This window comes from Ambystoma mexicanum, chromosome 7q (genome assembly GCF_040938575.1).
Source record: "Ambystoma mexicanum isolate Mex_15411 chromosome 7q, UKY_AmexF1_1, whole genome shotgun sequence".
Classification (NCBI taxonomy): domain Eukaryota; kingdom Metazoa; phylum Chordata; class Amphibia; order Caudata; family Ambystomatidae; genus Ambystoma; species Ambystoma mexicanum.
Window position 1 is genome coordinate 622,702,307 of NC_090941.1, and position 18,613 is coordinate 622,720,919.

Consider the following 18,613-nt stretch of genomic DNA (forward strand, 5'->3'; position numbering starts at 1 on the left):
CTTCTGCGTGTAGTCCGGATAGATGGAGATTTTGGAGTCCCCTATTTCGATGGGGCCCCCCTCCCTGGATCGCCGTAAAATAGTTTCTCTGTCCTGAAAGTTCAGTATCTTAGCGATTATAGGTCTGGGGTGCGATCCAGGGGGAGGGCGCCTCTGGAGGGATCTGTGGGCCCTCTCGACCGAGAATCCCTGGGTCAGTTTGCCGGCCCCTATTTCTTGCAGCAGAAGGGTTTCGACGAAGGATGTGGTATTTGCCCCCTCGTTCCCCTCTGGGACGCCCAGGATCCTGATGTTGCTCCGTCTAGCCCGACCTTCGGCCTCCTCCGCCCTTTCCTCCAGGAAGGCAACTTTCTTCTTCAGGAGGGCAACTTCTGACTTCATGGCTGTAGTGGCCGTGGATGTTTCCTCCGTCGACTGTTCGACGGTCGTGACCCTCTCCGCTAAGTTGCGAGCGTCTTGGCGGATCAGTTGGATATCAATTTTGAATTCGTCAATCTTAGAGTCTATATGCGTTTTTAGGGAGGCTATGGCATCAAGTATCTGAGAGTGGTTATCGGCGGCCACCCCTTCGCCCGTCCGGGCGACTTCAGAGGAGCCGGCCCCGGCTTGAGTGAGGGTCTTCACCTTGGTGGAAACAAAGGAGTCCATGGTGGCGGCTCTGGTCTTATTCTTGGCGGCCATCTTGAGGTGATGATTGCGGATGTCCTAAGCCTCAAAGGATAGATCGCTTGCAGGGTTGCTAGTGAGGCCCTCTTCTTAGCCGAAATTTCGGGCCGTGAGCTGTGTTTTGCCCCTGTGTCTGGTTGTGTGGCCCACAGAGTCGGGTATCAGAAGAGTAAGGGTAGGCGGGAGGCCCCCCTCGCGGGTGAAGCGGGATCCCGCGCACCCTATCTTGTGGGGCTGGATCGGTAGAGTGACCCGAGCCAGGCCAGTTGGGGGAGGGATACCCCACGTAGGCTCCGCTATGCGATGCGAGGCGCCATCTTGGATCCGATCAGGGCGGCAGGGGGGGAGAGCCGTTTTAGGGCCGCAGCTGCGTCTGGGGGGGTCCAATTCGGCCCAATGGTTATTCAGATGCAGAACCGCTTCCCCCAACCGCACATTCCTCTGCAAGGGCTGGGGCCGCACATGAGCCGGAGAAAAAGGATCAGGAAACGGCGTCTCGGCCGGAGCTCGGCAGATCAGCTACCGCTCGCCATCGGCGCCAAGCCACGCCCCCTGAAGGAGTCTATGATAGTTTGTTTACCCTTTCTCCTTTTGTCCTGTTTGGCATTCTCCTCTTGCAAGCGTGAGGCGTCGTCTTCCCACTCTGTCCTTCCGAGGGCAGCACACTGAGTTCACCTTCTACAAGCGCGCCGGTTTATTGAGGTGTGCGGGAGCTGTTATCCTCTTTCCATTTAGGGGGCATTAGCTTCCTCTCATAATCCCGCCTTTGCGACCTCATCATGCACCCAGTCCTTCTTCTGGGTAGGTACCAGCTTTCCTCTCAGTATCTGGCACCCACAAGTGCCAGTACGTCTCAGTGATGAGCAAACTGTCCCCCCGCTTCTATACTGCTCAGCGTGGGTCGTCTCGCTAATGTTGTACCATTCCTTGACACCATAGTGGGTCTGTGCAGGACTGTATGTTGCCCATTCAGCCGCACAGTAACTATGGCTGCTGGGAGGTGCTCCACCCCACTGTTGCTGAGGCCCAGGAGGCCGTATCACACTCCCCCATGTGTTGTTTCTTCTCTCGGGGTGTTCCTATCTTAACCTTGTTCATAGAGCCACCAGGGGGGGGGGGGCTGGCGCTCCACTGCCTGTGTCTGTGAGCCCCCAGTTTGGGCCCACTCGGGCGTTATTGTCACAGCGTATCTTGTTTGTCTCTGATCTAGTATGTAAATAAGCCCTATGTGGGACAGTCTCCATCTGAACTCTCTTGCTCTGCTCTGCTCCTTCTGTATTGCCTCTCGAGTGGGTTGTATCCTCCCATGTTGCACTGCCCTTTCTATCAGTTGTCTTGCCCACCCAGCCCCCGACTGCGCTCACTCTGTTTGCCATCTGTGTTGTGGAGGTCCGCCCCTTGACTGCTTTGTGGCCTGTGTTTCGGGGTGTTCAGCTCAGTGCCCTTGTTTGCTCACTTGCAGGTTTTATTTATTTATTCTTTCCTCCTTGCAGGCCACGGTGCTCCTAGTCTGGCCAGTAGTACTCTTGGTCTTGAAGTTCCCCCCTCCTACGGTCCGGCAGACCAAGCTTGTGTCTCCAGGGCCGGCCTTGCTGGTCTCCCCCCCAATGGGGAGCAGCCAAGGGGGGGCCTGCAGTCTTATTCCTTCACCCCCCTGCTGGTCCGGAGCCCGCTCAGCTCACCCTCACCTTCTGCAGTTGTCTTCTCTTCACCCATTCAGTGTCCTGTTACGCTCACCTGGTTCCCACAGGGGCGTAGATCGAACCCCGGACAGCTGCGGCCTCCACCAACGTGAAGCGTAGGGCAAAGATGACTGTCTGGACGGACCCACTAAGTCTTGTAAGCTTGACTCGTAGAAGTATTCTCCTGTAGATGGAGAAAGGGATTTAGCCCCGTGGGTGTGAATGCAGACCCCCTCCCCTGCTCCCGATTTCCCCACTTGCCACCTCCGATATTCCCAATCAGTGTCCTCACCTTATGTTTTTGATTGGTGAGCTCTCCATCCTGCGTGGCATGCAGGGGCGCGTAGATACCAGTTGCTTCACTGATTTTAGGTGTTGGAGTTCTGGACGATTATTGACTCCGGAGTTTGCCAAGATTAAAGAGTTCAAAATGTCCAATGTTCACTCTTGCACTCCCCTGTTGATTTGCGGCGACAAATCCTGTCTGGAGGTTGCTGGCGGCGTTCAGGTAAGAGTCTGTATCACCCAAACTATCCTGTAAAGTTGCGTGAGTTTAGCTCATTGTTTTTTCCTTCTTTCCTAGATGCAGCATAAGAAGATGCAGCGTATTGAAGGATAAAGCCTCCGGTGATAATCAGGTGAGTCTCGTAATAAAAGTGATTGTCTTTTTAGTCTCTTTAGGCTCACCTTGCTATTTTCTTGTCTTTTCCCCAGATGTTGAAAATCACCGAAGAAAATGACGGAGGCAGCGCCGAGTCGGAGATGCTGTGGGCTGGTGAAAATGGAGCGTTGCTGCAGCTGGAATACAATGCGTGCCGAAAGAATGTCCCTTTAGGCTTGGAGTGATGCAAGATCCGAAATCAGGTAAGGAATAGATTAAAATCCATAATCTAACCTCTTCTCCTATTTTCCTTTCTCTCCTACAAGCTCCGTGTTCGAGACGGGCGTGGCAGAAGACTGGATGCAGGTTTGCAGGCACGGTGAGCGTTACGCTGCTAAATGCAGAATAACGCGAAGCGTGTGTTGTAGATCGGGCGTGATTTAAATAGCTTCAAAAGTAGTCCCAGGTAAGAAGTCCCTAGAACCACACCCGAGTGAAAAGTAGTCCTTGCGGAAAAATAGTCCCTTCCAGGTCTCACGTTGGCCTGGATGCATGTGCAGCATGGTCTGCCTGAGGTAAGTGATGACTATGAGCCTGGCCCCTTAGGCGCCAGGACTGATTCCAACTATGAGCCTGGCGCCTAAGGCGCCAGGACAGAAGCCAGATAGCCCCTAGCTGGGGCTTCTGAGGTTTAAACAAATGTCTGGATGCCTGCTTCCGGGGCGGATGGGCTTGGTCCAGCTGCCCGGGGGCAAGTATCATGACATGTCCACTGGTACTCTGGGCCCTTACCTACGCCTCTCGTATCTCTAGAGCTGTCTCCAGTACCTCCTGAGCTGTTACGCCCTCCAGGACACCGTCCCCGGCCGTCAGGCCGATCTGGATCCCATGTGGTCCCGCCTTGTGTCCCGGCAGACTGCCAGTCTTCTACCAGACAAGCCGTGCTCACACACTTCTCCCCGCTTCACTTCCAGCAAGGCAGGGCAGTCTGTCGCGGGCAACCTGTGTGTTGACGGTGGGTCCCAGATGCTTCTCTCGAGGGGGGTGGGGAGAGGGGCGGGTCTGTGCGCCCATTGTGCCCTGGTGCTGGGGTTCTTCTAGACCTCCACTTCGGCACCTGGTTCTCGCCTTGCTCTCTCGATCAGGGTACCGCTGGGCAGTCTCGTGGGCCACGCCTGCTCGGCGAGCGGCGTTCTTATCTGCTGTCTGCCCCACGCTGACGGCACGCTCCACACTTTCTTCTTTGGTTGTTTGGGAGCTCTGTAGCAGGTCGGAGCCCCGATATCACACCCAGTTCCTCTGCTCTGGTCGGAGACCTTCTGCCAGGACTGTCCCTCTGCACTCTTGCTCCTCTTCCCTTTACGTTTCTGGCCCGCCCTCTTCGGCTCTCTCCTGCTGGTCCGTCTAAACGCTGCCTCGGTCTGTATCCGCCATTTTGGTTTCGCGGAACGTGTCCCCTCTTCGTAGTGTTTTGTACTGTTGAGACTCCAGTTTCAAGCGAGGGTGGTCCCTGATGTGCTTGGGACCTTCATGGACCCGTACATTTATTTCCTGCAGTAGCACATGCAATTTACACCAATGTTAGCTCAGTTTAAGTTCAGGATCACAGAGCTGCAAGCGCTTGCAGCCTACCTCATGGCCGCCAAGCCACGTCCCGCACACACATGGTGATGTTTAGCATTAACTATGACTAATTTTAGCAGACAGCTACTAGTTAAAGCTCAGTCTATTCTTTATCAAGGATGAGCTTGTGCTAATGCAAGATTAAAATACAAGGACTATAGATTGATGAAGCTTGATACATTGATCAAAATTACCAAATGACTCAAAAAATCGATTTAGAATCAGCGTATTAGTAATGGAAATGAATGTCCAGTTTCAGAAGGAGCTGCTGAATGTTCCCACGCATATATTGAAAACCAATGCTCTCAGACAGGCTCCCTTTGTGACTCTCCATGTTACCAGAGAAGGTTCTGATACATATTCTTCCAAGTAGACTCAGGGCAACAGCAAGGTAGCAATTACAGGGTGCTGATTGATGGGTTACTCTGGTTAGCAAACCTCAAGCAACAAAGGAGACTGGTCTCTCACGAGAAGGCCTTAGTCTATACCTGAATAGCATCAGGAAAGTCATAGTACATGAAGATGGTTGTTAGGGCGACGTCTCTAGTCACCTCACAAGGACAGCCCAAATGTGTCACTATGTGTCAATATCTGTCAGTATGTGTCAAATGAGTCTTTCCTAAGCAGTTTTCGGATAGATGGTACAGAGCACATACAAGCATCGTAGGCCAGTGGAGGAAAAATTATTATTTAGAAAGGCGGTGTGAATCTAATTGCAAGATGATATAATGTCATTAAAGGGATGGTCTAGTAAAAAATGTTATTTAAAAAATAGATAGGCAACATAAAAATAAATACTAGCATTCTCCGTTTTAAAACTTCCTATGTAAAATTTTGAGCTATTCAAGCTCAAAATTCGCAAAAGCAAGCACATGGGCACATCCATTTTGTGAAATGGAGGCCCTCCTGTGCTGGCTTTTGCGGCACTAATGAAGGAAAAGCCAGCCAGCTGTAGTAAACAAAAGCTACCGCTGGGTGGCTTTCCCTTCATTAGTGCTGTAGGCGGAGGACGGGGACCGGAGACCAGAGCAGGAAAGCTGCAGCTGAATCTCGGTAAGTGCTATTTATTTATTTTTTTAAAATAAGCACTAGCTGCGTTTTTTTTTCTAAGTTTTCCGGGCTGGAGGAGCCAAGTATTATGAGTTTGTGGAAAAAGTATACCTTAGTTTTGTAATTAGTAGAATTATATTAATTATCAATGATTTGATGAATTGTTCATAAATAGAAGATGTAGGGGAGTTGTATTGTTTACACTGTGCATTGTTTATTATAACTATTGCATGTTTTTAAACATGGATGACGATATAAAGGATTCATTTAGTCGATTAAATGGCTTTCTTTTTTTACTTTTCTTTTTTTATTTGGGTTCCATAGTTTAAACAAATAAACCTTAACACAAAAAGGCATATAAAACCACATTTCTAAAACATTATGAATGCATTTCAACATATACATACCTATACATTTAAAATATATGACTTGTTAAAATTATACATTCATTCAATTATTATATTAAATCAATCTGTAAAAGATACTGATAAAGATCAAGTAATAAGGACCTAGAACAGTGATCCACACAAAAACATTCCCATGTTTATATCCTAAGTCCAATTATAAAATGCTCAAAATGTAAAAGGTGAATGGTCATCAATTACGGACAATCCAAAATCAAGTGTTTTAATGATTCGATGCCAGCCAAACAGTAGCAACAGTTTGAACTGCTTAAGCCTTTCTCCTTCCATATACATCAGAGTTGGTAACAAATTAAGGTGAAAACATAAAGGATCAAGCAAATTTCCACGATAGATATTGTAGGAGATACAAGGCTGGGTGTCCAACTTCATGGGAATTAATGTAAAGGTCCTTATATCTTCTATAACCGCTTGATATTTCACAGGTCTGCATCCAATCATGCTGCCACAGTCGTTTTTTTCCATGTAGCAAATTATCAATCAATTCCTCTAAGCAAAAGGACGCTTTTTTCCAATTTTGTCATAAAAATATACAGAAAGGACTTCACAACCTTGGATTCATTTATATCCATCACTTCTTAGATTGAAAATGGGGGAGGGTGGAAGCATTTGTTCCATAATTTAACTTTTTTGATAATAATTTGAAATTAAGAGACACCAAGCCCAGTTCACGTCGTATAATGACCATGGGCATGGATTGGGGTAATCCCAAGGCACCCGTCCATATTAACCTTCTATATAATCCAGTTTATACTCACTTAACTGATGGTGTATTTCCAGCCCATAGCAAACAGTTAGGACCACTTTTACCTAATCAAATTCAATAATAGGTTTAAAAGAAAATTTCCCTTCACGATTATGCAAAACCTTGATTTGGCACATCAAATGCTTTTCTTAGGTAACAAGATGCCCTATTAATAATTGTTTCCCTTGTGTGGCATAGAGGTTGAATCCAAGATACTTTATATTTACAACCTCTTCAATACACTATGAATTCAACCTCCAACCAGTGTTAATGTGTCCCTTTCCTGCTTTCAATACCAATATTTTGGTCTTTGACGCATTGATTGTCAGGGCATTTGTAGCCGCATGCTGACCAAAAGCTTCCAATAAGTGAGAAATTACAACCTTCGTACAATCCAATAATAGGATGTCATCAGCGTATGTTAACCAATCTAACTTAAAGCCAGGCACGGTCAGCAAAATTAGAGTAGAGCCGACAAGTGCATCCACAGATCAGATAAGTAAAGATTAAATAGTACTTGCACTAGGACGCAGCCCTGGCACAGTCCATTTGACATCAAACTAGGATGTGTCATGTTCCGCCTCTGAAAAGTCTTTCTTTTGTCGATTAAATGGTTTTCTATGTAGTCAGAGAGGATACAGACATTTAAATCAGGTTATTTCCCAGGGTTTTATATAGACATAGTTTGAGTTGATGGTTATCAACACAGAATTTATGACTCTGTTACTGTTACTAAGAGAATTCTTACAGAGTTTATTACTCGAATTGGCTCTTTATATTACAATAGACAGAGACACAGGCACAACATTTACTGGCTAATTGGCCAGAGATATTTACAGAGCCCTGGACATTAGACAGCATTTACTCTGTGCATATCACCCATAATCCAGTGGTGTCGTGGAGCACAGGAATGAGGCCATCAAGACCTCCTTGTCCAATATTTGCCAAGAGAATGATCCTAAATGACCCGAGGCCTCACCATCAGTACTACAAAACATTTGTAATAGCCCAAAACGGATGTACGGACTGTCACATCATTGAATCTTGACAGTATGGCCTATGCACATGGCTACTACGCCTTCTACACCTTTGAGAAGCCTGAACTACCATTTGGAAGATGAAGCTGTGAAGCTGTTTTGACCTTTTGTAAGTCCCTTGTAAAGGCTGCCTTCTGTATCTGATGGTAAAGGATGTTTTTTTCTGAACCGACTGACAGACCTTGCCATTCCATCAAACCGCAGCACTGTGTCTATCTGCAGGTGCATCTAAGAAAGTCTTCTCTTCAGCACTGTTGACAGGGCCCCTTTCAAGTTCTTCTCATAACTCCGATGTCCATCAAGTGTGAGGGGCAGCCAGCCTGGATGCATACCTCTGTTGCCGAAAAACACAGCCTCCAGTTGAAGCAACAATGACATCTTGGGAGACCCTTGCTGCACTCACTCCTAGAGAGGATGCATCATCAGGATCACCCTCATCTGAACCTGCTCATGGTCACATTTATGCTGTACCAGTTGCCATCAGATGTTCTGAATTGTGATTGATCTTCAATGCAGGATTCACCTCAAGCTTCATTCAATAATGCAGCCTCACTACAGGTGAATGCTAGTGCTGCTGCAGAGATCAATCATTTGCAGGCCTCTGCTCTTCAAGACCCTAAACCTGACTTTCATCGCACGTATGATCTCCACTCTCACAGAGGATGGTAGATTTGTTTCTTTTCTTTCATAATTGCTTATTACACCAAAAAGCTAGGGTAGACCCTATTGACTGGCGTAATGATTGCAGTTGACGTGAGTGAGAGTCTGAGAGACAGAAGGCTAAGCTGTAAGGAATTCCTCTGATTAAGATATGTCTACCTACCTCTCTACAACATTATCATTGGGCTGTTCCTGCTAATTGTTGCCATTTTACTTGTGGTGCATATGTATGATTCTACCTGAACAATTCATGACATTGCTGAATTCCATACTTCCCCACTTGCACCCTCGGTTGACAATCTCTAATATGTATGCACAAGCCAAACCTGTTGGCTTTGCCAATGCTTGTTTTAAACAGGCCTTCAGTGAAGGACAAACATAGTGCTCATAAATCTGGCTGAAGTGGCTGAAGGCAGACATGGTTAAGACATTTGTATTAAACCAGTAGTGCAGTTATAGCTCCAATTAAGTCATTCACTCTAAGAAGACTGCTTTGAAAAAACACTTGCAAGCATTTCGAGCACAAGGTTTGATGCTAGGGCTTGATAGAAGTAGCTCAAAGAGATCGTAGGGCAATGTATTTAGAGTGGGAATAGGCAGGATGTTGGTGGGAATTGCCACAGGGAATAGCATGGCCATGGGCAGTCAATGGGAGGGTAAATAACCAAACAGCACTTATAAGCTTTGTGTCCGTCCTCATATGCCATTTCTCCCTAGCTGTACTCTAATTAAATAGTTTTGGCTTATAGCTGGTGCTTTAGCACCACTTAGGAGCCAAAACTAAAAAGGCACAATACAGTGTAATGGCACAACCAACATTACCAAACTGCTAGAGTCAATTCATTTAAAATAATGACCATATTTAAAATTGTTTACATTATTTTGCTGAAACCCTTATTTCTAAAGCATTACAGTTAACATAGTGCATATTGGTAGTTTAGTGCTCTATGTTGCATCTCAAGCCTCAGGTGGGGATGGGTCATCTTTCCCTTTCATCACACTCTGTTAGATACAAACGTGCAGTTGATCCCAATATTTAAACATTTTTTCTGTCCTGTATTCTCTCAGTGTACACGGGAAACATTAACCCACCTCAAAATATCTATTTTTTTATTTTTGTCTTCCTATAATTTGCATCATTCATGGCCTCGATCATGCCTTTACACCCTGATGCAAAGGAGTTCACATTGGAAAAAGGATGGGCCTTCAGCATAGGGCTTATTTAACTGAGGCTTCTAGGTGTGCATATGTCCTTCCTGCTCCCTGAGGTTCCACTGCCTTATTTGTATGGCGGTAAGTGACCTGCAAGTGTTACTGTGTCTTTGGTAGGTTTTCCCATGGCGCTGCTGGCTTCCTCTTATGGTCTTGGATAGCAAGACTCCATGTGTGCATAAGAATCTTCTGTGCTCTTTAAGGTGCAAGTAATGGACCGCTTCTTCTTATAGCTTGCCGACTTATGAATGCTTCTATGGGGTTCATTAAGAGAGGGTGGTGACTCTAAGGTAACAGGGAGCGCATTGATATACGTAGACGCTCCCCTGCATGTCGAAGTGGTGGTAGGGTGGTGTGTGAATAATCATCCAAATTGTTTATCCAGCATTTTTTTTTCCTCATAAATCAACACTCTGCATGCATGTTCTTCCTTGAATTGGCTACTAGGCATTGGCGCATCTCTTACCTTTCAGTGCTTCGTTGATGTAGTTCTCTAGATAGTGAACCCGGAGCTTATCTTGGATCGGTTTCTGGCCATCGTCAATGCCATTGGCTAAAACATAAATCGGTATTTTACCATATTTCAATTTGACCCAGTTCAGAACTTTCCGCAGTCCCCACGGAACCACAGCCGACCTACTCGGTGAGTAGAGCCACGTGATGTCTTTGATGAGTTGGACTTCGCGGTAATGGTCATACTTTGATCCATCCTCCTTAAACCAGTAAGCGAGCATAGTGGTATAGTGGCTCAAAGCAAAAAAGTCGAAGGACCCCTGTATGAGTTTACGGTCATCGTCGGTGAAGTGGGGTAGATGGAAGTCATACAGATCAATGCTGTTTCTATGGCTCAGCCATTCTCTCATGACATGTGGATAATCTCCATTACCAAATATTGGTTCGGCAAGCCAGCCAATGTCAAATTCTAGCATTCTGTTGGTTGCTTCCTTGTCTTTTTTGGAAAAGGGGCAGGCAGGCTCCACCCAATCAGCTTGCAAGGCAATGGATATCTGACCCTTTTGAGCTTTCCTGAATTCCTTGTCATAAAGATGCCACACTAATGCATGGGCCTTCAGCAGGTTGTGCCCCGAAGTGTATGTGAGGTTTCTTACGTAGGGTTCGTTCATCGTGATCCAAATCCCAACGTGATTGCCAAGGTGCTTAAAGCACAGCCTAGCATAATCCACAAAGGCCTCCACCGTGTCCGAACTTTCCCATCCACCTTCCCTGGAGAGTTCCACGGGGAGCCCCTGGTGCAGAGCTGTCGGCTGCCACAGGGCCACGACTGGAGTGATATTCACTCTGGTCAACTCACTCACAAAGCACTGGTAGTAGTGAAGCAACGTGTGGTTGATGTGTGTCAGGTTCCCCAGAGGAAGAAGCGAAAACCACTTGAGCGAAAAGTGGAAGTGGTCCACGTGGATTTTTTGAAGGAGAGAGATTTGATGCCGGATAGAAGCGAAATCAGCGCAGTGGGGTTTGCGCCAAGGGCTGACAACCCCAACCACTTTCAATATCTTCTTCGTCTTGTTGACATCCCACACATATATAGTAGGGTCGTTGAATTGCGAAGGGGTTGCATCGATCTGCAAATGAAAACAAAACAGATGGGATTAATCGAACATGTGATTTAATGTTTGATACCAAACCAAAGATCACTGGGCCACAAAAGCCAGTAGTCATACATGATCTAATTTGGCTGAACACCTCAGGCTCATGAACTCCCAATTACAAGTAGTTGAATCAACACATTCAAATTGAAGAAGTTCAGAGGCTTAGTATGGCTCAGGTTTCCCTCACCTGTCTCCCCATGTCTCCCCAGCACAGATAACCTCCTTTTGTGCCTGAGACTATGCATGCGGTGGGCCACGTGCTTGGTAACATAGTGTTCTTGTGGCAATTCAATACATTCATTTATTCAGTTTAGATTTTATTATTTATTTGAATTGTTTTCTAACTCACGTGTATGTCACCATTGAAGCAACTACATAAGTTCTTTATATCACAGTTGCTATTGAGTTGTTTTTGTTTTTATATTTTAAACTGCATGCTGAATTTAATTCCCAAGGCATTAATGTGAACAGAAGACCCTTGAAAGAGTGTATGCTCTCAATAAAGCCAGCGACAGATGTAAGAACTGTGTTTATTGATGAATGGCAGATTACAGTCACTCAATGTTTCTTCTTCCCTATTTTTCGTTGACTGCATAACTTGTTTTTAATCTGCTGTCTTTGCCTGATTGAGATATGGTTAAAAAGCACTGCCCTATAAGACAAAGGCAATTTCCTGAAGCCGAAGGCTTGCGTTTGGGCTAATTTGCATACCCACACATCTCATTTTTCTCTGAACTAGAGGTGAACTTCCACCAGTAGTGATGGCTACTAGGTGACGCTGTGGCATGTGTGACTTGACTCAAATAGCCAATTCTATTAAATCCTCATTTGAATAATTCACACTACCCGATTTCGGGGTAGTTAACAAAGCATCATTCTGTGAAATGCAGGAGAAACCTAAAAAGAATGCACATGTGTTAGCAAGAACATAGTTAGGATACGTAGACTTATCACAGTTCTACAGCAAGAGCTTGAAGCAATATAAGTTACCAGAGAGTAATCAGGTCAGAACCAAGCTTCTGATAGTAACTCTGATTTACTACTCCTGCCTTACTCCTGGAAAGAGAAAAGACATCTCCTCCACTTGCCATGAAGGGCAACATGTGTAGACTAAATGAGGGATGTTTGCTTTCACCCATTCATCTAAGGTGGGGTGCGGTGCGTTTTGAAAATGAAGCTTCATCTATATTTTGAAAGCAATGCATTCTGTGAGATTTGCTTTCACACAAATCACTCCAGCCTTACTCTGCCATATCCATGACTGATATGGCCCATCACCTGACCTTGATGCTCCAGTCACTGCACCACCGCCAGCTGGCCAGGCATGACAGTGATTCCATAATTCCATAGAATGTGAAGAGTGAATAGAAAATAGCCCCACAAGAGGGACAAAAAAGCTCCAATGAGACCAAGACTTTCAGGGGATTCCTTTATAGGCGGCAATTGGTAGTCTCTGGTTTCTTTTGGTGGTTAAGAGAGACTAGAGTAATTCAGTTCAGAGCTGTGATAAAGATTTGGGATGTTGCATACGGATTCTTACATCACCTGAATGCCAGTGACAAGACAGGAAGAGATATTAAGATAGTACATGAGCCTTGAGTTACAAGCTGTGACATCACAAGAGCTAACTTTACCGCAAATGTCATTAATGAAATAATAGGGAACTCTGATGGCTGTTCAAGCCTCCTCGCCAGTCCCAGACATATAGTGAGACTGTGGAGGCAGCCTGCATGGCCAGAGGGGCACTGCCACATGGGAGGAGTTCAGTAACACTGCACATCCTCATGTCCACCGGCCTCCCTGTAGGCCAGATTGGAAAGGGTTGAGTAGGTGGTTTGTGGTGATTTGTTTTTGCAGCTGGGTAGTGACAAAGCGTTCCATAAATCTGGCGAGGGATGGAAGGTTTTATTTTGGGGCAGTAGTTCTCAGGGAGCGTGGGGCTGAGAGATGGTTTATTGAGGAGGGGTGCAATTTGTTCAGTGTTGAGTGCAGCAAGGATAATACCATGTGAGAGAAAGGAGTTGATGATGTTGAGCCAGTGGGGAGCTAAGGTGGTGGGGCAATTTGATGCAGATTGGGGTGGGCATGCATCCTCAAGGAAGTGCGCAGGTTGATGAGGGTGTCAGTGTGACGAGTAGAAAGTGTGCCATGCGTTTGAATGTTTGGGACTGATGGGTGTGAGTGGTAGAGCTGTCCTGATGGTGTTGAAGTAGTTTATGAGGGAGTTGCGTACTGCAGTGGATGTGGGTGCCAAAGGTGTGCATGGTGGTTTAGAGAGGGACTTGATGATGTTCAATGGTTTCAGGGTATGATTGGAGTTCTATGAGGGTAATAGGTGGCTTTGGCATTGCGCATGGCTGTTTTGTATTTGTTGCAGCGTAGTCTGAGGAGTGTCCTGCTTGAGGGGACTGAGTTATTTTGCCAAGCTGTTTCTAGGTGTCTGTCTTCCTGCTTGAAAGGAGGGAACTGTTGAACCATTGTTTGTGGTAGTTGTGGAGTTTTTGTAATTTGGCGGATGCAATTTTGTTGGGTGCCTGTGTAATGATGGTGTTGCGTTAGTTGAGCAGGATGGAGGGATGTGGGGAGGGGGGAGTGGTATGAATGGTCCTATGGCTATGTCTGTAATTTGTTTCATTTGTCTAGCTGGGGGTGAGGGTAATGTGGGGCAAGTGGTTGGCAATCCATAGTGGTTAGACCACAATACCCAGATTCGATTATCCACTGAGACATGATTTCTGCTTGCGATCAAAGGTTTCAGTTTGTTGACAGCTATGTGTGAGGGATGGGTGATGATTTGTGTGAGGTCATAAGGGCTGCATGGAGTGAGTATAGTCTTTAGTATGGGATTGGTATCGGGAAGGGAACTACCAGGGTTGAAGTCACAAGGGTAGATGATGTTGCAGGGCGGTGTAGTTGTTAGTACTGAAATCAGTCCAGTCAGTGTGGAAGTTGGGAGTGTGTGTTGGGAGGCAATAAATAAGGTGTAGAAAGATGGGGTATGGATGTGATGGGGGAACAAGTGAAAGAGAGTGCTTGAAATGATGTGTATGGGGTATGTGGGATTACTAAGTGTGTCTTTATATGTGATGACAAAGTCACCACCTTGTTAGTGTGGACGGACAGTCTCTGTGGTGGATGAGATAGTGCGGGGAAAGCCTATCAGAGATAATAGGAGTGTTTTGAGGTTTGAGCCATGTTTCTGTAAGGAAGAGTTTATCTGGTGAGTGTATGCTAATGAGTTAATTAATGTCATGTTTGTGAGCAGGTGTAGAGAGACAGTTGAGAGGAAGGCAACCGGTGGCAAACAGGGGCTAACAGGGACCACAAAATGAAATTGAGATTGATATAGCAGCAACCTTTAGCTCTGTCTTCCCTTTGCCCTGGACGCCTGAGTGAATGAACCCCCAAAGGAGAGTGCTTATATACCCAAAGTAACCTGGATGTCGCATGAGCTGCTGTATATTGATCCCGGGTGCTTCTTGTAGGTCCCCTGACATCTGCAGGCAGTCACAGACAGATGGCATGAGTGGTTCTGATAGTGTTTTGATGAGCTCCATGCTGCTCTCAGCCCAGTAGAAGACCCTTTTGGGGGTGGAAAAACCTGTCAAAGATGATGGGTCTGGGGTCAGAGGTCACCTGAGCAACCAATAGATCAATACTGGCTGCTTCTTGTAGTTCCGTGACCTCTGCATGCAGCCTCAGGTAGTTGGAATGAGTGCCTCTGGTGGTGGTGCCATGAGCTCTGTGTGAGTCACAGCCCAATTGAAGCCCCTTTTGGAGGTAGAAAGAAAGGTTAAAGATGGCAGTATTAGGGTCAGGGGTCCATAGATCAATCCTGGATGCGGTTAACCCGGTTATATTCTGTCTGGGATTCTGAGGCCATACCATGCTCACCTGCCACCGTGGCTTTCCATAAAAGAAGGATTGTATTTCAAGTCCTTGTGCCTTATTCACTAAGTACTGCACAGTTGCAGCCTGGGATATCTCATCAAGGTCGTCCAACGCTACTAGCCATTTAAATAACTAAGGTCAGCCTTCAAATCCTACTCCCCATCCATACAACAAAATATATAAAATATTCAGGGGCAGAACCCTTTTGCATATGGTACATGTGTAGGAGTTAACATGTTTTGTTTTTAAAGATATGAAAAGGGATTCTGGAAAGTTCACATAAAAAAGGCCCACTTGTGTTTTTCACTCACATCCTTCCTCTTGCAAATATATTGATTTTGATCGGGAGACGACTGGTTGAAGACCAATGCACAATAGAGTTTGGGGAGGATGCCAAGAGGAGGGCATCAGAGCAGTGAGGAAAGCAGAATGCAGGTAAGTGGGATGGGGCTAGGGAATGGAGCAGGTCAGGGAGGCACAGTGCAGCAGAAAATCAGATGACATGGCGGGACTCGGGAAAAAGGCGATGAGGAAGAGGAAATGGCAGCCCTCTGCAACATCGATTTTTGCAGGGGATGGTTGGATCAAGTTACTTGACAACCAAAAAGAAGCTGCTTTTAAATAGGATGTTGCTAATCTTTGTGCTGTTACCTCAAGATCACAGTTGTTGCAGAAGTAAACATTATAAAGTATATCCCAGTGAGAGCGACCTTCTGATGCACTGGCCGTGTCATCCCTTGTTTTGGTGGAGGGGCGGACAGTCTTTGAAAAAAAGGGGTGCATCCATGTTGCAGTTGACAATGCATCACTTAAACAGAAATGAAGACCCATTTTTAAAATGGGGCGAGGAGTTGACATACGCTGGCGGATCAACAACAGGAAAATGGGTTGCATGTGAACTGGGTGTATCACCATTAGGGGACCTATTTTATTGAGAATAAAAGCACGTACCACAATGCCAAGAGGATGGCAGTGGTAAAATGAGATGGGGAAGATCATTTATGCAAATGGATCTCTTGGCGAGGACCCCAGCCTCATCAATTTACAAACAAAGAAGGGAATCAGCTTACAATATGTTTGACAGCTGTGATTTGACAAAATGTCAGCTTTAAAAAAAATACCTTTCTGGAGGGCAGGATTGTTCATGCATGATCACACTTCTGAAAGATCACAGTGTTTAGGGACGAGGTACTCGGTGTAGGTTCACTAGAAGTCAGCATGGGTTCTTGGAAGAAATCAATCAGGTGCTGACTCGCCCGATCTTTCCGAAGGCAAAGTTTGAGAGGAGGACCTTTGGCTGGTGGCATAGGCGTGTATGAGTGAACGAGGGCTATTTATGAGAGCCATGGTACAATAGTCAGAACAGGCGATTCTATTGCTTTGAGAATTAAGATCCTATCAGCTTGTCATAAACGGTGATCAATGGTGTGTGTTTACTGCTTGCGTGCTCATGCTAAAAATCTATGTGTTGCTTGTGTGTTTGTCCCTTTACATATTTCATTTACTGGCAAGCACGTGCACAAATAGCATACATAAACCCATCAGAGCACACATTCATTTGAACATGTTATTTTGACATTGCTTCGCAGTATTGTGTTAACAAAGCAGGCAGAGTGGCTTTATCTGTGCTTTTTATAATCAAATCCAAATCTGCAGAATGTGATTCATGTGACTTGTTTTTCACATGAAGACATTAAGTATTTAAACATATTTCTAGGTTGGTTTTTCATTCATTTAAAAATGTGCTCGAAATGTCAGTAATACAGTCACACACCCACACACAAACCACTGTTGGGTTCACACACAAAATCAATTTGCGAAAAGCTTAGTTTGAAATAACAAAGTGTTAGCAAATTGAAAGAATTTAGCTGCAGCCAGAGAGCCTTCAGTTATAATGCATTATGAATTGTAAAATCATTGTTTACATTTTCTGAAAAGTACTTGCCATTGAATAATGAACAGGATGCATTTTGAAAAGGCTGCTGAATATGGAGAAAAAGGCTAGCCCAACACTTTGTAGTTATGGGAAGGAACCAATGACTTGCCACCTCAACATTGTCACAGTGTTATCATAACAAATAATATTACATTATAAAGGAAATGTGCTGCCAGGTGGTTGTTTTCATCTGCGAGGGATCCCAGACGACATGCTGTGACATGACCACTTCAATAATTTTCACTGCCTTTTCATAAAAAGACAATGTTAAGCTCTATAGAAAGTGTGTAGCCTGGTATGGTATGTTATGTTACTTGGCATTTATATAGCGCCTTATATATCATTGGTATGACCTCAAAGCGCTGGTAGGTTGAACGCCCTCGGGAACCGCAGTTCACATCAGTAGAGAGAGTGTCGTAAGGTGCGTGGGCACACCGGATATGTGTGCAGCTGGTGTGGTTGTTGCATGATAGCTGCTTTATAGCGGAAGGTGTAGTGCTGAGGAAATCAGTTGGAATGTGATCAGTCTGGAGGGTGGACACCAAACTGAGATCTGGCTGCGTTAGGTCTGAGGAGACGCCTAAGATAGTCGGTATGTGCTTCAACTAGCTGTGTGTTTTATTAGGGTGATGAGGTGTACATGGGGTCATGTTAGTATGAGAACAGCTAGGCCGAATGTGTCATAGCATGGCTGTGTTCTAGTTGAGTGATGGTGTATAGGGTAGAGTAAGCATAGTAGTGTGATATGGTGATTATCAGTAATGCGCCTGAAACCAAGCACAAGAGCAGGACATCTGTTCTATCGCTTCATTCGTTCCATCTGCTTCATCCGTGCTACCCGCTTCATCCGTTCCATCCGCTTCGCCCGTTCACTCCATTCATTGCATCCATTCATTCTACTCTATTCACTCTGTCCGTTCTATCTACTCTGTTCGTTCAATCCACTCAGTCTTTTCTATCTACTTGATCCACTCTGTATTTGTTAATTCTATCTTTCTCATCCTCTTCATTGAGTCTAATCCATACTATTTATCCGTTCCATGTACTTCTTCCGTTCCATCAACTTAATTTGTTCCATCCGCTTCATCCGTTTCATCTGCTTCATCCGTTTCATCCGCTTCATCCGTTCAGTGCGTTTCGTCCGTTCCGTATAGGATGTCCACTTTGCCTGTGCCATTTGCTTCGACTGTGCCATCCGCATCTTCCGGGCCATCCATTACGGCCGTTCCTTCTACTACATCAGTTCCTTCCACTACATCCGTTCCAGCCACTTCATCCGTTTCACCCACTTCACCCGTCGCACCCACTTCATCCGTTCCAACCAGATCATCCATACCATCAGTTCCATCCACTTCATCGGTTCCATCCATTTCATCCATTCCATCCATTTCATTCGTTCCATTCATTCCATCCGTTCCATCAACTCGGTTTGTTCTGTCTATTCCATCCGTTCCATCCACTCCATCCATTTAGTCCGG

General features: G+C 45.6%; 1 protein-coding gene across 2 annotated transcripts in view; it reads right to left on the reverse strand.

Annotated features, from left to right (window-relative positions):
- The window catches only part of KL (klotho), a 386,312-nt gene that overhangs the window by 28,709 nt on the left and 338,990 nt on the right, over positions 1–18,613 (reverse strand). For both annotated transcript variants that reach the window (XM_069639279.1, XM_069639278.1), the window contains exon 4: positions 10,165–11,281. In XM_069639279.1, the coding sequence (XP_069495380.1) occupies positions 10,165–11,281 (1,117 nt within the window). The remainder of the gene's footprint in view (positions 1–10,164; positions 11,282–18,613) is intronic.